This window comes from Camarhynchus parvulus, chromosome 21 (genome assembly GCF_901933205.1).
Source record: "Camarhynchus parvulus chromosome 21, STF_HiC, whole genome shotgun sequence".
Lineage (NCBI taxonomy): Eukaryota > Metazoa > Chordata > Aves > Passeriformes > Thraupidae > Camarhynchus > Camarhynchus parvulus.
Window position 1 is genome coordinate 7,172,812 of NC_044591.1, and position 24,767 is coordinate 7,197,578.

A 24,767-nucleotide genomic window follows, 5' to 3' on the forward strand; every position below is an offset into this window, starting at 1 on the left:
GTGTGTGTGTCACAGCTGGGTTTGGGGGAGGCTGCCCAGGGTGCTGTGTGTGTGTCACAGCTGGGTTTGGGGGAGGCTGCCCAGAGTGCTGTGTGTGTGTCACAGCTGGGTTTGGGGGAGGCTGCCCAGGGTGCTGTGTGTGTGTCACAGCTGGGTTTGGGGGAGGCTGCCCAGGGTGCTGTGTGTGTGTCACAGCTGGGTTTGGGGGAGGCTGCCCAGAGTGCTGTGTGTGTGTCACAGCTAGGTTTGGGGGAGGCTGCCCAGAGTGCTGTGTGTGTGTCACAGCTGGGTTTGGGGGAGGCTGCCCAGAGTGCTGTGTGTGTGTCACAGCTGGGTTTGGGGGAGGCTGCCCAGGGTGCTGTGTGTGTGTCACAGCCAGGGGACACCTGAGCAGCAGCCCTGTCCCTGTCCCCGTGAGTGTGCAGGCAGCCCCTGCTGTTCTGCCTTCCTCACCAGGCACTAATGGCACAGAAAGCCTGCCTAATTGATCTGCTAATTTTGGCAGTGCAGAGACTTTCTAAGGGTGCATTGATTCTATGTTGCTGCTCTTGAGCCAGCGTGGAGAGAATGTGGTTTATTTAGGATGACATTCCTTTCGTGGGAGCCTGTGTGTGAAACTGTCCAAAGGCAGGTGGTGGCACTTCACTGTTGTGCATGTGGTGCAGAAACTGCCCGTCCATTTCTGGAGGAGGTAGGAGCTGATGTGGTCACTCCAAACCTCATCCCCAGCCCTTCAGTCTGCTCAGTGCTCAAAGCTGACTCTTGTAGAATTTCACTCCCAGTCCTCACTGAATTCCTGACCTCTCACAAATAGAAAGTTGTTCTGCTTGTCCTCCCTATGCCCATGAGAATAACACAAAGGGAAAAGTTACTTTGCTGTCTTGGGTCCTTAAAAATCCTCAGGATTGCCTGGGCTTCCCTGGCAGTTTCCTCTTGAGAGGGTGACTGCAGACACAGCAATAACCTGGCACCGTTCTCTCCTAAGTGCAGGGGTGTTTCTGCAGTGGGAAATCTTGCTTTGCCTGTTCCTTTGAGTTGTGTGGCATCATCCCCTGTTCCTTTGAGTTGTGTGGCATCATCCCCTGTTCCTTTGAGTTGTGTAGCGTCAGGGTTGTGTTGAAGAGAGAGCCTTAGGATGCTCTCTGAGCTGTGAGCCTGCCTGTCTGGAGTGTCCCTGGAGTGTCCCTGGAGTGTCCCCCAGCCCCTGGCTCTGGGTGATGCCCCCGTGCCCAGGCAGGGCTGTGGCAGCGTGGCTGGAATGTGCAGGGGAGCTGAGCCCTGGCTCAGAAATGTGAGATCTCCTGTTTGCTGTGCTCAGGTCGAGTTGGGTAAACAGCAGAGGGGCAGGAGAGGTCGCAGCCTGTCATGGGAAACACCTGGAGCTGCGTGCCTGGAGTGGCAGTGACCTCCCAGGGGCTGCTGGAGCAGGACTGCCTGTTCCCCCTGGCCTGGGGATGGTGGGCACAGAGCACAAAGGGAACAAACACCCTTTAATTCCTGTACTGACAGGGCTCACAGGGGCTGGGGGAATGTAAAATGTAACTCACAGTGACCAGTGCTGGCCACAGCCTTCCAGGGCTGAGTTTGTGTTATGAACTCCAGGGAAGGAGATAAGGGAAACACCTGATAAGGGGCACATCGATCACTGGAGAGACTCCTAAGGGCTTTTTAAGACTTTAAGCAAATATTTTTTCCCAGGGGGTCCCAGACTTGTCCCCTGAGCATTCCAGAATAGGCAGTGGGACCCCTTCAGCACCCACTGGGCACCAGCAGGATTGGCACAGAGGAGGAAAATGAACATTTTTACTGACTGGGGCATTCATGTTATGGGGAAAATGCTTTGTGTGTCTGTGTACTACTGGCAGGGAGAGATCTGGATTTTGGCTCTGTGTGTGGTGGTTGGTTGGGAAATTCTGTACGTAAACCCAGCAGGATCTGGATCTTCAAAGCTGGGCGAGTGTCTTTAGTAAAACCTCACCCCAACAGTGAAAAACTGCCCAAGAATTGTTGGGTGAAACACTTACTGTACTGCCTTTTCCTTTTTTCTTACTTTCCCCCCCGTTTTCCTCCCCTCCTCTGCTGGTTTGTGAGTTTGCCCTCAGCCTGCCCTGCTGGGTGTGGTGCTGGCGGTGGGAGATGATGGATGGACCCTGGAGTGGGGAATATTCTGAGGGATGTCCCCATGAGCTCCTCATGCACTTGGTCCCTCAAGATCTGCAGCTCCTATTTGCCATGGCAAGCAGCAGATAGGGCAGGAATGTGGGAGAAAGTTGATAGCAGATGTTCCAGTCTCTCCTGAGGGCTGGAGGTTAAAGGTGTGTGGCTGCCCTGAAGCTAATGAGCTTCAGCAGGGTGGGCTGTGTGGAAATTCCCCTGCTCTGAGCAGGGTGTGAGGGTCTGAGCTCCTGGATTCCTGGAGTTCAGCTCTGCTTCCATTCCAATTTGTGTCATTTCTCACAAGTGATCTCAGAGCTTTTCTTAAAGCAGTTCTTAAAACCTTATAAATATATGGGGAAACCTTTATGAGCTGTTTTCTCTCTTTTTTTTTTTTTGAGTTTTAATCCCTTGCACTTAAACTGTGTTAAAATTCTCCCTTGACATCAAAATGAGAAAAGCTCTGTGGCAGGAACTCTAGCAGTGGCAGCACACACTTCCTTTAATCTGGCATTTGCTGAAAACAGTGCCTTTTTATCTGGCAATATGAGACTAAAAGCTTACGGAAGAATGGTCCTGTTGTGTTTATTAAGACTGCTAACACATGACCAAACAAATCCTGTTAAAAGATTTATCTGTCTAGCTTAAATAAGAAAAAGGAGCTCTTCTCCATATTTTTGGTTGCCCTGCATTCTTAGATGCCTTCCTGTAGCATTTCTGGTGGACTTGCTTTCACGTTGTCTTTAAAACCTGACTCTTTAATTCTGGTTAAGAGGTTTAAGTACTTAATGTGCAGAGTGGTGCTATATGTGCCTTTTGCCCTGGCAGGGGTTTCCAGGTGTCCATACAGAGCAACTGTGTGGAGCAGGTCACTTGTGGGAGTAGCAAGATCCTCCTCTCCAGACTGGGACTGGAGTGTGAGAAGGGTTTTGTGGCTGTAAATAAAGTTGAAACTTTAATTTGAACTAGATTTAAAGTGCTGGGGGGGCTGTGGGGAAATGAACCAGGTGAATATGGGGTTATGATCAGTTGAAAATAATGATTATGAACTTCTGCACTTGAGATTATTAGATGAAGTTAAAGGTTAAGTTGTGCCTGCTGGATTTCTCCAAAATCCTGGTGGGGAATTCTTGTTTCCTCATCACTGGAAGCCTGAGCATTTTAACAGGAATATCAACATTTGAATATGATGGGATATGGTCAGTATCTGCATTTTCTGCTCCAAAGCAGAAAAAAGGAGACTTTAGTGAGTAACTCTGCAAACACATTTTTGGCTCGTGTTTGATTTCTAAGCAATTCAGGATAAAAAAGACCTTGCAAGGCTGATGGCAGAGTGGGTGGAGATAAATAAAGTTATCCCAGAGTGCATGTAATAAAAGTTATCCCAGAGTGCATGTAATCAACTTATTGAAATGGCCAGCTCCTGAGACTCCAGTTAGAAAATAACAATAAAAAGGTGTTGGGGTGTGATTGCAGTGAAATTAACATCTTCCCTGGCGTTTTTCAACTTGCATTGAGCAAATGAAGGACAGGGGCTGTTCTCCCTCTCCTTTGTATGGCACACGGAGCTGTTGTGAAGTGATGGTTCCCTTTGAGCTTCCGTGACTTGTTCCTGGGATGGATTCCCTGTGGAGGAGAGTGAATTACCCCCCAAGGCAGTGATTGCCCTGCAGCCCTGGTGCTGTGCCCAGAATGGCTGGGACAGAGGGCAGGAGCAGCTGCTTTGGTGGGCTTGGTGCACAGAGAACCAGCAGCTGCCAGGGAAAATGCCCAGAAAGCCAAGGGCCAGAGCTTGGCCAGCCCCACTGCAGATTTTAGTGCTGCCCTAATCCCAAACCCAACATCTGTGTGGTTGCTGCTCCAGGGATGTGTCAGCCCAGGTTACTGCAGGGAGCAGAGAAAGCTCCCAGTGCTTCTGCGGTTTCTGTCCTGCTGGTTTGGGGTCCCTCGTTCATTCCTCATTGCACAGAGAGTGCCACAAGTGTCTGTTCCTAACTCCACAGAGAGTGCCACAAGTGTCCGTTCCTCATTGCACAGAGAGTGGCACAAGTGTCCATTCCTAACTCCACAGAGAGTGGCACAAGTGTCCGTTCCTAACTCCACAGAGAGTGGCACAAGTGTCCGTTCCTAACTCCACAGAGAGTGGCACAAGTGTCCGTTCCTCATTGCACAGAGAGTGGCACAAGTGTCCGTTCCTCATTGCACAGAGAGTGGCACAAGTGTCCATTCCTAACTCCACAGAGAGTGGCACAAGTGTCCGTTCCTCATTGCACAGAGAGTGGCACAAGTGTCCATTCCTCATTGCACAGAGAGTGGCACAAGTGTCCGTTCCTAACTCCACAGAGAGTGGCACAAGTGTCCGTTCCTAACTCCACAGAGAGTGGCACAAGTGTCCGTTCCTAACTCCACAGAGAGTGGCACAAGTGTCCGTTCCTCATTGCACAGAGAGTGGCACAAGTGTCCATTCCTCATTGCACAGAGAGTGGCACAAGTGTCCGTTCCTAACTCCACAGAGAGTGGCACAAGTGTCCGTTCCTAACTCCACAGAGAGTGGCACAAGTGTCCGTTCCTCATTGCACAGAGAGTGGCACAAGTGTCCGTTCCTAACTCCACAGAGAGTGGCACAAGTGTCCGTTCCTAACTCCACAGAGAGTGGCACAAGTGTCCGTTCCTCATTGCACAGAGAGTGGCACACGCGCTCAGCCCGCTCAGCAGCTGGAATGGTGAGTGGTGTTGAGTCAGCAGAGGAGTTTTCACTGCTCACATTTTGGTAAAGAGTGATCAGGCAGCACGTTGAGTTTGGAGCAGCTTCCTGTTCTGTGGTGGGTGAAGAAAGAATGTGTGAGATGTGGATTTTTCCTGGTGCAGCTACTCTGAAAGTTATGGAGTGCTTTATTCTTAGACAAAGTAGTCAGTGCTTCATGGTGATGTTAGTTTAATCCTGCCAAATCTTTTGAAGTTGAATATTTGGAGTGAAATCGACTTGGAAATGTGATATATTTATGTAGGAAAGCGATGGCTGTGAAAATTATTTTTTATGGGATCCCTGAAATGGGAGCTGTGAGGAAAGTGACCATTGGAGTGGAAATTTCACAGCTGAACAGGCTGAGCAAAGTGTGGCACACACTGCCTCTTGCACAGCCCTCCAGTCAATGAAATAATCTGAACGTGGTGTTTGTTTATTCAGTGTTTCTCCTCTATGCAGGACTGTGTTGTGCAAAGAAAATAAACCCAGGAGAAAAGATCCCCATAGTAATTGTAATAAAAGCACTGCAGGGCTTGTGTGGAGTGTTCCACCCAGCAGGCTCACAGGGTTTGCTGTGCTGGCAGCCTCAGCACAGGCTCCACTGCTGCAAACTGCTGCACTTGACATTGACTTGGAAATGAAAGTTTAGCAAGGAGCAGCCTGCACTGGAATTGTGGCTCTCTCAGAGTTGTTTGCACAGCTCTGGCTCCTCGAGACTTACACAATGCGAGGTGGAGCTCAGAGTGTTTCAGATGCAGGTAAAATAAATGTGGATGCATTATCTGTCAGTTACTAACCAACTTTTTTATTTGCCCTTAAGACAGGAACTTTAAAATAATTTTGCCTTTAAGTTTAGAGGTGTGGGGTGGTTGGCACCTTCTTAGCTCTTCATCCTGAGGCTTCAAGGAGAAGCCCTGGAGCTGGCCAGGTTTCAAACTTGCTCCTTCTGTCATTTACTACATCCTCAATAATGAAATGGCGACTGATGGGGACTTTTTAAATTGAAAACTATTTAAAGGGAAAAAATGGACATTTTGCACTTGCCAGTCCAAGGAAGGGGTTTGTGCTGCAGCTGTGCCACAAGAGGGGTGTGATCCTTTCACTGAGGTGATTTTTATATGAGCAGCAATAGGAAAAACCCCAAGCTTTGCTGCTGGGGAATTCCCTCCTGTCTGGAAGTGTAGGAGGTTTGTCCCTGAATCCCTGCAGGCTCTCAGCAGTCCCTGGCAGGCTCAGTGAGGTGTTCTCCCCTGCCATCAGTTCCATCACATCCCCTGGGAGCTGTCAGAGCTGCTGGGGGCACAGCAAACAGCATCATTCCTACCTGCCTTCATTTCCTCACCTGCCTTCATTTCCTACCTGCCTTCATTTCCTACCTGCCATAATTTCCTTCCTGAGCCCAGGCACAGCCTCACTGCAGCAGCAGCAATTTGTCTCTTCTGTTTGTCTCCTCTGCTGCTCCCTCTGCTCCAGGAGCAGCAGGGACAGGAGCACTGAGGGCTGTAGGAATTTCCTGTAGGACTGAAGGAATTTCCAGTGCACGGGATCAAGGACTCCTCAGCTGACTTCTCAAAAATCAAACCAGCCTTTTTCCTTCTCTGATGTGGTTTCAAAAGCTTAATGCATGAGCAATCAATGTTCTCAGGTCCCTGCCTTTCAGACATCCTACACCGTGGGCTAATTCTCAGTTGCACCACGTAGTAGCTTCCTGGAAACTGAGGAACTGGATGTGGGCAGATTCAGCATTATTGGTGAATTAGGAGGGGGGAAAAAAAGGTAATTTGCCTTTGTGAGTTGAATGCCTCCTTTTAGAAGCATCCTCCTTTCGTGAAAGGTCCTGTTTTTATATATGGAAAAGCAGATTTCGTTAGTGCAGTTGTAACTACTGTGGTTTGGTTTGGTTTCAATTAATTAATTCCTGTAATCTGTGGATTACAGGTTAGCTCTATTTTTGGCAAAGCAGGGTAGGGGCAGGACTTGCTAACAGATTGCCCTGGAAGTGGCAGATGGCATCCCTTACCCTGTACCAGCTTTGTAGGGCATGGCTTGTGAGTGGTGCTGAGATGTGAAACAACACTGCCATTTGCTGAACTCCCTCATTTGCTTCCAGAGGAGAGCTGGGGACTCTTCCTCTTTGCACTTGTCCTCTCTTAAATGTTTTATGGGGTTTGTTTTTGGCACTGGCATGCTCCCTGTTAGCTCCAGCTGTAAAGTGGTACCTGTGCTCAGTGGGCACTGCCCATTCCAGAAGTTATTATGTGTTTGCAGCCAGCTGAAGAATTTTTTTAAGGAATTGAGGGATCTTTTTTGAGGGATCTTTTTTGAGGATGAAGGTAGCTTCAAACATTTCACAGAACTGGTAACTTCAGTGTCTGGAAGTCTTCAAAAGGCTGCTTTGTATTTTACTGCTTGTGCTTTCCACACTGAATTGCTTTAGGATGTGGGGTTTTATTCGGTTTTAATTTTTATCTTAAGGAATTGAAGGAACTTGGAATACTAACATGGGCTTTTTCCCTCTTTCTCTCCCCTTGCCTCCTCAAGAACCTTTTTGAAACGCCGGGGTTGCTGGAGTGGTTGAATTTTTCCTGGCTTTGCGTGAGAAATTCAGAAGACTGAAGCCCAGGCTCACTGTCTACCTTTCACGGAGGCCCAGCCGTGAGAGGACAGAAGAAGGCACGTGGCGAATCATGACGGCGGACAAGGAGAAGGACAAAGAGAAGGAGAAGGACAGGGACAGGGACCGGGAGCGGGACAAGGAGCGCGACAAGCGGGACAAGGCGCGCGAGAGCGAGAGCTCGCGGCCCCGGCGCAGCTGCACCCTGGAGGGAGGCGCCAAGAACTACGCCGAGAGCGAGCACAGCGAGGACGAGGACAACGACAACAACAGTGCCACCACCGAGGAGTCGGCCAAGAAGAGCAAGAAGAAACCCCCAAGAAGAAGTCGCGCTACGAGAGAACCGACAACGGCGAGATCACGTCCTTCATCACCGAGGATGACGTGGTCTACAGGCCTGGAGGTAAGGGGCAGCCTAAAGTTACATCATCCTCAAGTTATGTCATTGTAAAATTATGTCATCCTAAAGTTACATCATCCTAAAGTTATGTCATTGTAAAATTATGTCATCCTAAAGTTACATCATCCTAAAGTTACATCAGTCTCATTTGGTGCTGGCTCTGGTGGCCCAGGGCTGCTCAGTGTGCTCCTGGGAGCTGGAATTGCCCCTGTCCTGGGGGCTCAGTGTGCTCATCCCTGTCCTGGGGGCTGCTCCTGGGAGCTGGAATTGCCCCTGTCCTGGGGAGGCTGCAGCCTTGCCCTTGCAGACAGATGTGGGTGTGCATGGAGCACTCCTGGCTGTATCTCGTGGTATCTGATTTGTGGGAAGGAACTTGGCTCCCCTTTTTGCTTTCTGCTGCATGAATTATCTGTGATCACATAGAATCTCTGTCCCTGGGAGTTTGCAAGCTAAATTGGATAATGCATTAAATGCTTCACTCCCACTTTGGAGCCAGACCCACCCTGAGCTGGGGGATGTGGAGACATCCTCAACCTTTCTGGCAAGCTTTTCTGGGAATCTCTGATTGCTCTGGGAAACAGAGCCCAGGGGAGTGAGGATCTCAGAGCTGCTCTTGCACTGGTTTCACCCCTCATTCCTGGCTCTGCCTGTGCCCAGCTGTTGGGCAGAGCAGTGTTGGGATCCGGGATGTTTGGGGACAGCAGCAGCAGCTTGCAGTGTGCTCTGCATGCCTTGGATGTGCCTCTTGACTACTGGCAAGTTCCAAGGAAGTTTTTAGGGTCTCCTGTACGGAGTCAAGGTCTAACCTGTGGCTGCTGCCAGGGAATGTTTTCCTTAAAATGAGATTCCCCAGCTCCCGTTTGAGAGTCCAAGCTTCCCTGTCTGTGTGCAGAGCACTCTGAAATACTGCCTGGAGTTGTTCCCCAAGCTGGGGCTGTGTTTGTTTGGCTGCTCTGTTGGCAGCACTGCCTAAGGGTCCTGGCAGGTTCATACCCTGCAGGGGCACTGCTGGGGCAAAGCAGAGATGGGTTCAGGCTGGGAATGGGGAGCCAGGGAGGTCAGGTCCCCTCTGGTTCTCCATGAGGAGCAGCTCAGCTCAGCTGCACCACTCTCCCAGGTCAGCTGGGGATGTTTGAGGTGCTGCTGCAGTCTGAGTGGCTGTGAGTGCTCAGGTGTGAGTGCTGTGTGTGGGGCAGGTGCAGGTGGGATGTGCTGAGTTCCATCCTCCTCCTCCTCCCACGGGAGCCCTGAGCACTCTGGTTTGCTCTTAGCTGGACCAGTGTTAGTCAGAACAGCTTCTCTCTTGAAATGCCTCAGCTTCAGTTTCAGCTGATTTCATCCATCACTGCCAAGGAGCTGCTTTTGCCATGGTGTCAGGAATATTTGTTTTTCAGCAGGGGCAGCTGGGAGCCTGTGGAAGCGTCAGCTTTGGTGGCAATCTTATTTTCAGTGTCAGAGGATGAAAAATAATTCAGAATCTGTTGAGAACAGCTGTTGTGTGGGCCCAGGAGTACAATGTGATACACTGGCTTTATTGCAAAAAGGGTTTGCTTAAAATGAAGATGGGAAATCAGTTTGTGGTGTCAGTTTTATTCTGTAGGAGGATGGAGCAGTGGCTGTGGCTGACTTGGAGGAGGCTGTCCAGGGAAGGAGCAAGGAGAGCCATTCTGTTGGTGATAATGGGGATATTTTGTAGCTGTTCTGTAACTTAAACCCCTGTTTATTAAATGTACATTTTGTTAATAGTAATCAGCATAAGAGATGTACCCTGGCATTGAAACTTTTCTGTTGTGTTGGCTCTTTGTGCTGTTGGAAAACTTGTCTTGGAAACTGCTGAGTGAAGAGAACAAACATGAGCTCAGCCCTGGAGGGACCTGAGTATGGCTGGGCCCTGAACTGAATATACCCATTTAAAATTAGATTTTAAAGGGAATTTCTTGTCAGGAGTGAGATGTTGACTCCACATCCCTGTGCTGGAGGTGTTCTAAACCAATGTGAACATCCATTGCAGAAGGAGCTCTTCCAGCTCCTTACATACAGGGAGATGTATTTGTGGTTAAGGGTGAAAATTACGGAAATTTTAAGAGGGATTAGAGAGTTTAAATTAATGAGACACAGCAAGGATTACAGAGATGAAAATTAAAGGTGTGTGCAGAAGGGATAGCCATCTTCAGCTTACATCTTCTGGGCTTTAAGGAGGGGAAATCCTTTCCAATCATTTGATTGTTTCTCTTAAGTGCTCTCATCTGACGTGGATGAAAGTTCAAGGCCTGCATTTCTTGGTTAAAATCCCATTCTGTGTTTACCCCATTGCTGTAGAGTACTTAATCCAGCACTTAATTCTGCTTTTTTTCCTGTGCTGAGCTCAGCAGCTGTATTGGAGTAATAGCAAATAAACTGTAAATAAACAGATAATCAAGATCATTGAAATTTTTTTCGAGTGAAAGGTTTCACTGTATTGTTACCATGTAAATACTGCTCTTATTAATTTGCATAGATATAATGAATGCATGCACAGCTTTAAATAATGTATTAAAGAGAATTGAGTAGGGCTTAGACAACGCTGTGCAATTAATCTTCTCTACTTTGCTGGAAATCACACAGGCCTAGCCTAAAAGCTTGTTGGCCCAGTTCCCCATCTGTCCTCTCAGTCTCCACACCCTCCCTCCCATTTCCTTCCAAATCTTCTCTCTGGGGTTTTCCTTCTTCTTTCCCTTGCAGTTCTCACCTTGCTGTTGTCACATTGCCTGTTGGAGTAGCATTAATTTCTGTTGCACAGTGGATGTTCAAATTTGGTTTGGTCTTCCTTAGCCCAGGGAGATGGCAATGAAAGAGAGTTGTGTTAAAACCGAGAGTTATTTTTTTTCTCCTCTTGGATTTCAGTTAGACCATTTAATGCTGATTTTCCTTCCATTTCCCATGCAGACTGATCCCTTCTATGTCCCTGGCTTCTGCCAAAATCCACCTCAGGAAGGGCTGTGATTGAATTAACGCCACAGGATCAGTGCTGAGGATATTGTGGTGCTATGGTGGCACCTGGAGTGCTGGCTTAAATCTGCCTTGGTTTGGAGCCTGGCAGAGCAGGTGACTGTCACCTGCAGCTGGGGACAACATTGCTTGCTCTGCCTACGTAGAGCCATTTAAAAGGATCTGCAGGAATTAAAGGGATTTGTGGGGCTCTGTTTCTGCAGTGACATCAGTGGCTGCACAAACAGCCCTTCAGCAGGAGCTGAGGCAGGGGGAATGCTGGAATGCCTGCAGGAGCCAGGCAGCAAACCCTGGGGCTGGGGAGGGCAGCTGCTCGTCAGTGGCACATCTGATTTTCCTCCTCTGGACGTGGCTGTGGCCAGGGCTGTGCTCTGTGTCTGACCAGCAAGGGGAAGGGAGGGGTCATTAGCAGGGAAATGGGACATGCTGACATTTGTTTCTGTTTGAGGCTACACAAATAAAGCCCATCCCCATGCTGATGAGGTACTGAGGTGTGTCACACTTTAGGGGAGTTAAGGAGCCACTTGGTGTTTGCGGTGGCCTTGGGAGCAGCAGAGTTTTCTCTCTGAGCTCTCTTGGTGTGCTCGAGGCTGTTCAGAATAAATCATTGAGGTCCTGCAGTCCTGTGGTGCACTTTTGGTGCCGTTTGTCCTTGTGTCCCCCACACTGGCCATGAAGAGCTTTGGGAGGGGTGGGATTTCCCATGGGGATTTGTGAGACATCACTGAGGAGCACTGGGGCAAGTCTGGCACCTCCAGCAAAAGTTTCCTGTGGCCCTAAAAGGGCAGGAAAAGCCTGTTAGGAGTGGCACACGTGCAGCAAAACCTATCTGTGCTAGAGGAGGAGTTTCAGACTAACTGGTTATTTAATTAATTTATTTTATCAGCCTGGATTCTTGTTCCCACCCCTCCTCCCTTTTCATGTGTTTAATTGAAAAAACAAGTCCAAGGCAGGAGGAGCCCTGGCAGGAGATGGGGTCTTTGCTGGCAGTGGGGCATTGCTGGGGACACAGCTTGGTGTGAAAAAGTATTTGCTTTGTACAGATCTGTTAATGAAGCATGTGTGGGTGCACCTTACAAGGAGAACTGTGCAGTGTTGTGGACATGCTTGAAAAGTGCAGGAAAATAATTGGTGTGGGAAATGATGTAGCTGGGGGCCTGAGCTGCAGAACAGTTGCTTTTATGAAATTGGGAACTGCAGAGTACAATTAGCTGTCATTAATTTTGTTGAATAGAAATATGTTCCATTTATTGTACAATCAGGAGCCAGGCTTGAATGAGTTTAAATAGATGAAATCTAAATTATACTGACAGTCCATTAAACAGCAGCAAAACCCCTTAAAGAAAATGGATTCACTATGATACCGGTTTATAATAAAATCATTTGCCAAATAAGAACTATAGTCCAGGCACTGGGAATACTCCTGTGAGCTTCAAATGAACACAGTAAATTGGTTGAGCCATTTATTGCAGAGAGGGCTCCAGCTCCTGTTCCCTGACAAGGAGCCAGCAGCGCTGCCTGAAATCTGCTCAGCGGGAAGTGCCACTGCAAGATCAGCCTGGCAAATTGTGTGTTGTCAGCCACGTGGGGAGGAGAGGCTTGCACAGCCCCTGCCTGGGAGTGGGGATGAGCATCTCCTTCCTGTGAGTGGGGATGAACATCTCCTTCCTGTGAGTGGGGATGCACATCTCCTACCTGTGAGTGGGGATGAACATCTCCTTCCTGTGAGTGGGGATGCACAGATCCCTACCTGTGAGTGGGGATGCACAGATCCCTACCTGTGAGTGGGGATGCACAGATCCCTACCTGTGAGTGGGGATGCTGCTGGAGCCCCAGCACGGGTTTGGCAGTGCCAGCCCCCCTGGCTGCCTTGTGGGTTTGTCACTGAGCACTTCCCAATGCATTGCTGCTGCTGCAGGTTTGGCACTGAGCCCCTTCCCAATGCATTGCTGCTGCTGCTGCAGGTTTGTCTCAGTGCTGACCTTTGTGTGCAAGGGTTTGGCACTTCTCCTGAGCCTGGGGTGCAGGCAAGTTCACATTTCAGCCTTTAAACTCCCTGAGTGCTGTAAATGTTGATTCTGATCCTTTGGGAAGTACCTCTTGCTCATTAATGATCTGTAACTGCTGGCACCCTGCTCCTGATCACATTTAACTGTTCTGGGGGTGCTGACATTAACCCTATTCACATCTAACTGTTCTGGGGGTGCTCAGGGGTGCTGGAGCACCTGGGAGGGTCCTGGGCCTCCCACTGGCTCTGGCTCAGAGCAGTTTCTGCAGAAGGGGCCAGGTCAGGGGTTGGCACAGGGCTTTGGGACCACTGGGCCTTTTCATTTCAGGTACCAGGATGAGGAACGTAAATATTCCTTATTTCAGGAGTGCAAATATCCTCCCACTGCTGGGTCCCACAGCTTGATTTCAGGGTTTGTACATGGCTGTACACACATGCAGAGTGAGCTGTGGCTGGTGAGGCCTGATGGGGATGGATTGTGGATGATTCCTTGACAAAGGCTTTCAAGGAATATCCTCCCTGTGGAAGTGTGTGCCGTGCACAGAGCCCGTGGCTTTGTTCCTTGGATGATGGAAGTGTTGACTCATTAGGTGAAACATGAAAGGATTTAATTGTGAGGATGGTTACTACAAAAACTGCAGCGTTTAGGCTGCTAAAGGTTCAGAAAATGGGGCTGGTTGGGGTGATTTTCCAAGAGAATTTTTTACATCCATGCATTGAAGCTCTAATTTGAAAAGCAGCTTTTAGTGTGGGAATATTAATGTAACCCTTCAGAAGTAGGGCACATCTGGTGAGTATCACGAGCCCAAAGGCAGAATGACTCTGTGCCATGTGTCAGGGAAATGCTTCATCTCCAGTGGGACGTTTGACACGAGATAGGGAAGTGAGCAATGCTTTCCTGGCTCAGGCTGGCAGGGAATCCAGGGGCTGTGCGGGGCACTCAGCGTTTCCTTACTCTGTTTTGCAAAGCTTATGGAAAGCATTTTTATTTTTATTTTTATTTTTGTTAATTTCCTTTCAGAGCATTTGCTGCTTTGGCATTGCTAAACTCAGTGGTTGAACACATCAGGTGTTGAACTTTTCTGAGTGTTGGGTGGCTGATGTGAGTGCCTCTGTAAACATTCTCCTTTTCTGGGGGGCATCTTTGGAGTTCCTGCCATCCCCAGCATCGCTGTGCACCTGGATAAACTTGTTTTTCTTATCTGCCTGGCCTCTGGTGCTTTGGAGCCTTGTAACTGGATGTCATCATTGTTTTAGGCTTGGCAGGCAGCCAGCAGTGCCTCCCTCAGTGCAACCCAGCGAGTTTTTATCCACGGGAGATGCCACAGCCCCTCACTCTGTGCCAGCCATTTCACAGGGATGCTGGGCTGCTGGCTCTGCCTGCTGCCTGGTCGAACTCTGCAAAATGAGCCTTGCACAGCCCGCATACCAAGGGGAAGAAATAAAATAAAATAAAGATCTTGCAAGTTGTGGTGCTGTGTGTGCGTGTGGAATCTCACTCGCTGCTGGAGGAGCAGGATGTGCATGGAAGGTCCAGCTGGTCCTGAGCAGGGACTGCAGCCTTGGCCAATGCACTGGGCAGCCAGGAAATCTGGGATAAATCTGGGATAACCAGGGCTGTGGGAGTGCTGGGATGTGCTGGAATTGCTGGATTAATTCCTGATCAGCCAAGAAATCTGGGATGTGGGAGTGCTGGGATATGGAGGAATTGCTTGAACAATTCCTGATCAGCCAGGAAATCTGGGATAAATCTGGGATAACCAGGGCTGTGGGAATGCTGGGATGTGCTGGAATTGCTGGATTAATTCCTGATCAGCCAGGAAATCTGGGATAACCAGGGCTGTGGGAATGCTGGGATATGGAGGAATTGCTTGAACAATTCCTGATCAGCCAGGAAATCTGTGAGAACCAGGGCTGTGGGAGTGCTGGGATGTGCTGGAATTGCTGGATCTCCCAAATGAGCTGGATTTGAAATGTGTCTTACAAAACACTGAGATTTTGGAGGTTTTCTGTGAAAATCCAGAAAAGCCCATGGAAAATCCCTCCCAGGACAGCGGTGTTTGTTGTCCCTGCTGTGTTTTGAGCAGCAGCTCCTTATCTGTGTGTCCCAGGGGTCACCAGGACGTTCCCTTCAATATGTGCTTGGCTTTGGGGTTGGCATCTCTCTGTTTAGCAAGCTGTGTGTGAGCTTGCTGAGTTCCAAGGTCAGGATCATTAATCAGGCACTTCTCTCCCATCCGTGCTGTGTTTTCATTCCGAGGGCACTGCTTTTGTTGTAGTTATTGCCAAGACTGTTTTGAGCACAACAGACCTTATGTTACAGCAGCCTTGGAGAGCGCAGTTGTCAAAAGCAAACAAAAATAATTACTGTGTTTCTGTCTTGTCAAATGTAATTCGAGGAAGCGCAGGCCTTCCCCGAGGTAAATCTAATTTAAGTTTGCTGTGTTTCATCTGTGATTGGTTGCCTTGGTTTTCTTCACAATTAGAAGAGCAGATATGTTAGTGCTCGGTTCTTAATGGCGAGCTGACCACGAAAAATCTGATTACTTTCCTCTCTTGTTTTGGTCTGGTTCGCAGGCTGTGACCTGGTCATTGTTATTAACTCAATCCAGAGTGGTCTTTAAATTCCTTTCTTTTTGTTTTCCTAGCAAAATGTCTATTCAAATCAAAGTTAATTTTTATGCAGTTGATTCCCTTATTTATCATCATAAATAGTTTCTATTTTTAGATCACCCTCAGAATAAATTACACAATATGCAAATGCAATGGTGGTTCTTTCAAAGTTTGAGCTGTATTTGAATTTATCCTGTTGTTATGCTCTTTCTTGGAGGCACAGAAGTTAATGCCCATTATTGTAAAATCTTGTGTTTTTAAAGATTGCGTTTATATCGAAAGCCGCCGGCCGAACACGCCCTATTTCATCTGCAGCATTCAAGACTTCAAACTGGTAAGGAACATTTTCACCTCTCCTCCTTTCCCCTGCCCCAGGCTCCAGGGGGGATATTCTTAGCCTGGATCCCTTCCTGCAGCCCCTCTGAGTGAGGCTTTGCCCTCTGAACCCGGAGCTGGTTTTGGTTAAACCCCAGCTCTGTCTTTGGGGCAGCCTCAGCAGCTCAGGCTGAGATCCCTGGCGTGTCCAGCTGAACAGAAACCTGAGCTTTGAGTTGTGTTGTGGGCAAATTGGGGCTCAGGAAGTTCATTTGTGCCTTGTCCAGCACAGCTCTGGGCTGAGGCAGAGCCCTGGCAGCCTGTGCATCCCAGCTGGCCATGGGCTGGGGGACATCCCACCAGGGCGGCCAGTTTAGTGGGGAGAAACAGAAAATAACATTGAAGGACTGTTAGCACTTCATTGTCTAGCAGTGAGAAGTCAGGGAGCTGAGCAGGAGCAAATCAGAGAAGGATTTGCCCCTTTCTGTCCCCTCTGTCCCCACTGGAGGTTCAGCCTGTCCCCCTGTCCCCACCCTGTCCCCTCTGGCTGCAGCAGGAGCTGCTCACAGCCCGGGCACAGGGTTGGCACCTGGCAGACTTCTGTGAGCAGGAGATTTGGGCACCTCTGGGAGTTTGTTTCTGCTGCTCCTTATTGCTGTATTGAGTCCTGAGCAGATAATAAACTCTCCTTATCAATGTATTGTCCACAGCCATAGATCACCCAGGCTGCTGCTATCAGAATAAACCTGCCTTCATTCCCTCCTTCTTTCCAAGCTTTTCCAATGATTCTGTGAGAGGCACAGAGATGTTCCTCAGTGCTGCTGTCGCTGCTGGTGCTTGGTACCTGTGGGTTTGTTCCCTCTTTGCTCCCCCTGTTTTTGGGGAGTCCCTCCTGCCCATCAGCAGGGGCTGCTTGGGGTCTGCCTGGGTTCCAGTTCCCATGGGTGCTGCTGAGCTGCAGGAATTGCTCAGGAGATGAACAAAAGCTGCAGCCTCTGGGGCTGGGCCACTCATTTCAGCTCAGGGAATTGCAGCTTTAGTACCTTTAGATGGTTTTGAAGTGGTTTCTCTTCACTTGTGTTTTCAGCGCACAAAGGACTTGGCGCCAGGGCTGCTGGCAATTTTGCATAATTTTTGACATGGAAACAGTGTCTCTGTTCTATGTTTACTTTTTCCTGCTCACAGTTCTCGAATTTCTCTGTTAATTTAATTTTTCTTACTGACATAATGCATAAAAGGAACTTGTATAAATGACAAAGCCACAACCCTCTGGATGCTGATTATACCAGCAAAGCTAAATCCCCAGTGTGTGTGTGGCTGCTGATTTTCCTGTTGGGGAAAGGGAGGATGAGCAGTGGAAAGGACACTTGATTTCTCTTCTAGTGTGAGATACCAACAGGAAAACAGCCTTGTTTTGCCTTCAGCTAAATATGTCAAGTGAAGCAGGAAAGTTAAAGTCAACAGCTTTGAAATGTCGCCCACTAATTAAATACATTATGTGTTGGTTGTCACAAAATAAAAGTTTTTGGCTGAGTGTGTGAGCCTTACCTTATGCTTCCCCTGGTTCTAGGTGCAGTCTGGGGGCAGGAATTATGGGGGTGTTTTACTGATAAAACAGGAACATAAAGTTATATTTTAAAAAATGAAAGGGAGTTACAGATGACCCAGTGATAATCAGGATGTCCTTGCCGGACCAGGATCACTGTGACGCTTTGGGTTTTGTTTGGAATTTTACAGAACTTTGAGCAGCTCTCTGGGAATCCACTGGTTTATTTTTGCCCTCCAGCACTGAAATGTGTGAGTGTTGGCTGGTAAAAGTGCAGCTTCCTTTTCCTCTCCTCACAGAAGGATGGGGTGGCAGGGCAGGTGAGGAGGTGTCATATCCATAAATGCTTTTCTTTGTTTGCTTCACTTCACCAGTTTGAATTATTGAGCTTAAAACATTTTGGGTAAAATTGCTGTTGTCTCTCAGAAGAGTATGTGATAGTTGTCTGGATTTAAAAAAAAGGCAGTGGATGATTTTTTTCTCTGCTGATTGGGTTATTCTGTGCTGTCTGTGTCCCAGAACATTTTATTAATCTCTTTTTGGTGCTAGTTCATTTTCTTTGGATTAATACTATCCTCTTTCAGGATTCAAGACCAGATTATTCTTGAGGACTTTGATTAGGAACAAGCTGTGGTGAGGCAGGATTCAATCTGAGCTTGCTCTATTGCCTTGCATGTTTTTATTGGTTATCAGCTCCCCCTTCACTGCTGATATTCAGTATTTGCTCTCCCTCCTGTCGGGGCAGCTGAGCCAGTGCTTGGGTTCAAGTGGTCCCCTGGAAATCTGGATTATGCAAGGTCACAATTGGCTTTAAAGCAACTTTCCTACCTTGTTTTTCCCTTGGGGAGCACTTCTTTCCCCAGTTTAAGCCTGTCCTGTCCAGCTTACAATGTCAGTCACTTTAAAAATGTTGTTTTTAAGAGAAGGAAACAGCAGAATGTAATTGGGAAGCTGGGAGGTGGAGAAAGCCTGTGAAGGGGCAGAGTAATGTGGCTTTAATACTTTCCTGGCATTGCCTGTTGAGCAGCTCTAAGGAGGAAAATGTTGTTTTCAGGATGGTGAGAGTGGGATCCTTAACTTGGGATTCAGGCTTTGCTTGCTCTGGGTGCTTTTGTTCCAGAACAATCTTACAGCTTGGGGTTTAAATTACACAGGCAAATCGATAAAATGGAAGCAGTAAATGCTCTGCTGCATTAAAAAAACATAAGTTTCTCTGATTATTTTTTTCCTGTGGAAAACGTTCAGGTTGTTTACATCAGGAATTGTCTCCTGGATGTCAATCTGCTCTTTTCCCTTCATTCTGCAGCAGCACCAGTGCATTTTTAACAGTGCAGTTGTTCCCCCAGCAGCCTGCTGCTGTCAGGAATGCCCATTCCCTATTCATCAGGAGGTTAGGGAAGCATGCTTCTCCTTCATTCTCATTTGGCACGAGTCAAACACGTTAAAAATCCGCAGGCTTGGCGAAGTGTTCCTTAAATGCTCTGTGGTGCTACAAATACCTGCTGAAAGCCCAGGCAGCAGAGCAGGGCTGGCTGAGCCCTGTGTGAGCTGGGAATTGGCTGCAGCTCTGGGGAGAGGGGACCCAGTGCTGCTTCACCTCCCCTCAGAGTTCATTTCCCCCAAATTGTTCCAGTCTCCACTCAGTCCATGTCCTTCAGCCTGGCTGCAGCTGCTGATCCTGCTCTTGTGGGCTCTGAGCTCTGCTGGGAATTCATCAAACCTGCCCCAAATCTCTTTGATCTCCTGAGCTTCTGGCACAAAAATGGCATCTGGAATTTGTGGGGGAAATGGCAAAAGGTCTGCTCAGCCAGTCCTGTGTGTCATTCACACCCAGCACCTTCGGCTGCTTCCTTCCACCCCAAAAGGAAACAAATTCTTCTGTCAAAAATTCTCTTTTAATTCAGCAGTGCTGTGTTTTGGAAGTGGAAATCCTCACTGAATTTCCTTTCAGATCAGGCCATTTGAAGAAACAGATTTGTATTTGCTTCAGGCTGAGGGTATGGCTTCAGAGCTAAAGGGGTTTTTAATCAAATAGTAGTATTTAATGTGTTTCTTTTGTAGTTTACACTGATTGTAATACAAAGAATTATAAACAGTGAAATTTCCTTTTATCTCTTTGTTTGTGGTTAACAAGTCCTAAAATTCTGTCCATTCTCTTTATCTTAATTAAAATGTTGATTGTGATTACTTCTGGCTGATGAAAACACACAATTAAAACTCAGCTGAGTGACTTGTGTGAGAAAATCCAATAAATGTGCAGAAATCCAGTTCCTGTGTGCACCCAGTGGCTTAAGGGACATTTTATAGCCCCACACCCCGGATATAGAAATTAAACCTGATTAAGGGAGGGCTCTGACAGGCTGTGATGGGAAATCCACCAGGAATATCCCTGTGAATCCTTCAGGATCTCAGCACAGAGCTCAGCCAGGGGAAGTGTCCCGGGCTCTCGGGTCCCTGGTGAAGCTGCCTCAGAGTGCTTGTGAGCAATAAAGCCCTGCAGTGTTGGTTACAGGATTGTTTTATCCCAATCAAAGTGTCTTCCTCACCTGAATAGCCAGCTGTTGGCTTTAAATATATGATGCAACAGCAGTAATTACATTTCAGATATGACTATATTAATTATGTAGTGCCTGTAAACCCATGCGGATCCAGCTTTGATTAAGGCTTAATTTAAATATCAAAAGTAGTGCAGAGCCATGTCTGTGGGGAAAAAAAGGGCTTTATCTGCTGCAGAGATCAGAGTGGGAGAAGTTCACTGAGTTCTGGTGTCTGGGAGAGGGGCACGAGCACAAGGTGGGATTGCCTGAGAGCTGAGCTGGGCCAGGAAGGCTCTGCTGGTTTGGGTGAGCTCAGGTGAGCTCTGTGCTGCTTTAAGTTCTGGAATGACCAGTAGCTCTGCTGCTTGGGAAGTTTGAATGGAGCTCAGGTATTCTGCTTGATCCTGGAGCTCAGGTGAGCTCTGTGCTGCTTTGGGAATGGTTTGGGAATGGTCCTGGAGCTCAGGTGAGCTCTGTGCTGCTTTGGGAATGGTTTGGGAATGGTCCTGGAGCTCAGGTGAGCTCTGTGCTGCTTTGGGAATCCTGAGCCAGGTGAGTCTGTTCTTTGGGAATTTTGGGAATGGTCCTGGAGCTCAGGTGAGCTCTGTGCTGCTTTGGGAATGGTCCTGGAGCTCAGGTGAGCTCTGTGCTGCTTTGGGAATGGTTTGGGAATGGTCCTGGAGCTCAGGTGAGCTCTGTGCTGCTTTGGGAATGGTCCTGGAGCTCAGGTGAGCTCTGTGCTGGTTTGGGTGAGCTCAGGTGAGCTCTGATGGCTCTGCTGGTTTGGGAATGGTCGTGGAGCAGCTCAGGTGAGCTCTGCTGGCGCCAGCAGCCCCAGCTCAGCCAGAGGGGAAGGGGACGCAGGCACAGGAGCACTGGCACTCTAACCTAGGAGCTGATGTGCGTTTTTCCCTGGGACAGCAGGTGCAGGTGAAGGCAGAGGTGGAGAAGGAAGCAGCAGAGGCACGGGGTGAGGGAGGAGTGCCAGAGCAGAGGCAGCTGCTGCAGGCTCTGTGGGAGCTGAGAGCAGCTCATTGCTGCAATTACACTCATTTATTTCTGCATTCCTACAAACACAGCAGAGCTACAGACCTGCCCTCCCATCCTGCCGTTCAGACCTTTCCTGGTGTGAATTTCCAGCTTGGATAAATGAGTCCAAATTGCCTTTTTAAGGTTTTCCTGTGTTCCAGAGGGACCCAGAACACCACCAGCAGATGGATTTCAGCAGCCTGTTTGTGCTTTCTGCATCCTGCCTTAATTTGATGTCACATTTAAAATGCTAATGGCCACACTCTGAATGGGAGCATCAGAGGGAAACTTTACACCGGGAAAACGCTGAATTTGCCACACAAAAGGAAACGTTATTAATTGTGATGCAGTTGCCCTTTGTGCCTGTGTGTTTACTTGATTGAAGCATCTTGACTGTGGAGCTTTCTCCTTGAAGCCTGATTTGAATGGAGTGTACAGCTGGATTGCCCCAGGGCCTTGTAACAATTTATAGTCTGCATGGAAAGGCAGAAGTGCATAAAAAGACAGTTGTGAAATGCTGCTAGTGCCCTGTAATAGAAAATCTGGCTGTGATGACCTTGGCTGCCTGGGCCCCTGGGATTGCTTTGCTCCCATCCCAAGGATTATAAAATGGAAAGGATTGCACCTCACCTGGAATAAAGGAGGGGGAAAATCACAAGAAATTTGTTTTTTCCAAATTATGCAGTTCATGCTTCCTCTCCTTTGCATTCCTCCTGCATATGGCCTTGCATTTTAGCAAACATGTTAAATTTACATCTGTTATTCTCTGCACTGTTACAGGAGCTGGGGTTTTTGCATGCAAATATCTGGGTGAGGTTTCTGTAGCCACAAGCATTTATGTATTTAAAAGCCTCGTTCTGTTTGCAGATGAATTGATGTTCTGTTCCTGAACTGCAGCTGAATTAATTTGTGGCAAATTTTTCCTGGCCAGTTCCGAGGCAGCGTGACCTTTTCCTTTTTGGTGTGGAAAAAATGCTGATTAATACAGATTTTTTTTTTCCCTGCTTCTCCACATCCATCGCTCTTTCTAGGGCCAAAAAAAGGCAAAAAAAGATTTTTTGCTTCCTCCAGATCACGGCTAAACCTTTCCAAGGCGAGGTTGGACCCAGCTTGGAGCAGCTCACAATGCCACGAAGGGCCAGAGCAGCCTTGCTAACGGGAGCCAGACAAATGAGGCCTTTGAAGGGACACTGAATTATTTAAAATCAAAAATTTAGCCTGCAAATGAGGTTGGCTTTTATGTGTAATGTGCAGCAGATGGGGGTGCTGCTGTGGCTGCAGTGGGGCAGGGTGGGGTGGCAGATGAGGCCGGGGATGTGGGCGCAGGCGCTGATGGAGAGGCAGAGGTGACACTTTAAGGATTGCAGGGCAGGGGCTGCTCAGTGATTAAATCCTCTGATGCTGTCACTGAGCCGTGAGGCTGCAGATAACATTCTCTGCCTGTGCTGGAAACAAGAATCAATACAAACTCCTTGACAGGGGCTAAATTATTAAATAGAGCCTTCCTTACAATGTTTCATTATCTGGGATTTACCTCAGCTGGTGATTTGTCAGCAGCACAGGGAGATTTGCTGGGTGTTTTGTATTAAAATCATTCCAGATGCATATGAATCCATTTTGATAATTCCCCTCCTTTTTACAATGCTTCTCTGTGTATTTTTTTTTAGTTGCTATTACCCAGATGCCACTTTGAATTCTCACACAGATCCTAAGCTGTGCTGCACAGTGAGGTTTGGGCTTGTCACATCTGTGTAAAAATAAATCCTTTTTGTATGGCAGGCTGTTCTCTAAGTGCTGCTTTCAGGCTGTTAAATTAGCAGGGGATTTGCAGTGTCTCTCAGGTGAGCCTCAGAACTGAGGCACGAGGCTGCTCTGTGGATTTATGGGCACTGGAGTTTCACTGGACTCGGCTGAAATATAGAGCAACATTCTTTTTATTCTGTTGTACATCTTGGGAAGGAAGGCAGAGCAGGAACCATCCATTCTAAGCTGCTAACCCAGCATATTTTGCATTCCCAGGGTGCTCAGGGCTGTGTGGAGATGCTGTGCTCAGACCTGGCTCAAATGTGTCATTTCATCAGTGCCATTATTTTGTCAATTAACCGATGTTTAACATTTTTGTGGGATTTTGGGTTTGTTTTTCTGAGTAGCCTTGACAGGGTAATGCACCAGTGCAGTGAATGAATTCCTCCAGAGCTGCAGAGTTATGTCACAATTCCACCGTGGTCCTTTGGAGAGGCAGTGTTCATGTTTGGGGGTGTAAAGCAGATGGCAGCATTGTTCACAGTGAGGATTAACAGCTGGAAGTTAAGGCTGTATGTGTGCTTTTGAGGGCTCAAATCCAGCTCTGCCTCCATTCCTTCCATATGGCCTGGATCTCTGCAATCCAGCCCTTACAACTTAGGGGCTACATAAAAAAACCCCAAACAAATATACAAACCACCAAAACAAACAAAGAACCCCACAGAATAATCCACTGGGGGTTGTTTTGATTTTTTTTTCCCTTTTTAATGTGATTGCCCTGTTTGTTTTTGCCCCACTTGGCCTCCAGCAGTTGGAATTCTCATGGCTGGCTTGTTGGCACAGGAGCACTGGAGGATTATTCCCCCAGGAAAGGCTCCTGGGCTCTTTCCCTGGGCTGATATTTATAATTTCATGAAGCCCTTTGTCATGGCAGCGTGTCTTCACCACCTTTAGCTTTCTATTTTACCTTTCTCCTGCCTTGTTTCCTCCCCCTTACCCAAGGTAAACCTGTTTCCTCCACCTGTGCTGAGATAATTGAGTGCTAAATAAATCACCGTGTGCCAGCTGGAAAATACCCAGAAAAAAAATGTTATCTCTGGCTTTTAGGGGAAAAAAAAGTATCAAATTGTACATTAGCTGGGTTTTATGTAGCAAGAGAAAATGGAGTTAGGATAAATGTAGCCATGTCCTCTGGTGTTGAATAGTGAGAGCATCTGTCATGTTTAATAATGCTTCTGACCTTTAGGATTATTGAAGTCGAAATTTTCTCTCTGGTCATTTGGGGCTACTTGAGCACTGTCAGATTTCTTGTGGCTCTGCTCAGCCTCCAAAGGCACATTGTTATGCTTGGTGAGCTGCTGAGGATAATTCATTAAAGGAATTTGTTTTCCTGCTTTCCGAAGGGTTTCCTTGAGGGATGTGAAATGTCACTGAGTTCCAGAGAGTGTCCCACCCCCAGGGATGTGCTTGGGATTGCTCTGTGGGGAGGAGGTGACGCTCTTGGTGCTGCTGTGGAATAAAGGCACAGCCTGAGAGGGACAGAGGAACACGGAGGGGAAAAGGTGTGGATGCTCTCTGAGCACCTGTTCTGTGCCTGAGGGGCAGGAAAAGCAAAATCTCCTTTTTTGAATATCTGATCTGTGCCTGAGTATCAGGAAAGGCAGAATCTCCCCCTTTTCAATACCTGTTCTGTGCCTGAGGAGCAGAAAAGGCAAAATCTCCATTTTTTTGAGTACCTGAGTGGCAGGAAAGGCAGAATCTCCCTTTTTGAGTACCTGTTCTGTGCCTGAGTGGCAAAAAAGGCAAAATCTCCCTTTTATGGGTACCTGAGTGGCAGGAAGGGCAGAATCTCCATTTTTTTGAGCACCTGAGTGGCAGGAAGGGCAGAATCTCCCTTTTTTGAGCACCTGAGTGGCAGGAAAGGCAGAATCTCCCTTTTCCTCAGCAGGGACTGATAGAGCCACTTAGGAAAACCCTTCAAGTCAGCTCCACCTTGTGCCTGGCAGAGCTGCAGATGCTCTCAGGCTGGGTTTTGTCCCCTGGTGTCACCTCTGGGGACGGGTCCCTGCCTGGC

The 24,767-nt window shown here is 48.0% G+C and overlaps 1 protein-coding gene across 1 annotated transcript in view; it reads left to right on the forward strand.

The window, feature by feature from the left end:
• Nucleotides 1-24,767, forward strand: part of RERE (arginine-glutamic acid dipeptide repeats) — a 164,803-nt gene that overhangs the window by 48,829 nt on the left and 91,207 nt on the right. Inside the window, 3 exon segments of the mRNA XM_030963899.1 lie at nucleotides 7,442-7,825; nucleotides 7,828-7,917; nucleotides 15,787-15,857. Coding sequence (XP_030819759.1) covers nucleotides 7,588-7,825; nucleotides 7,828-7,917; nucleotides 15,787-15,857 — 399 coding nt within the window. The 5' untranslated portion in view covers nucleotides 7,442-7,587.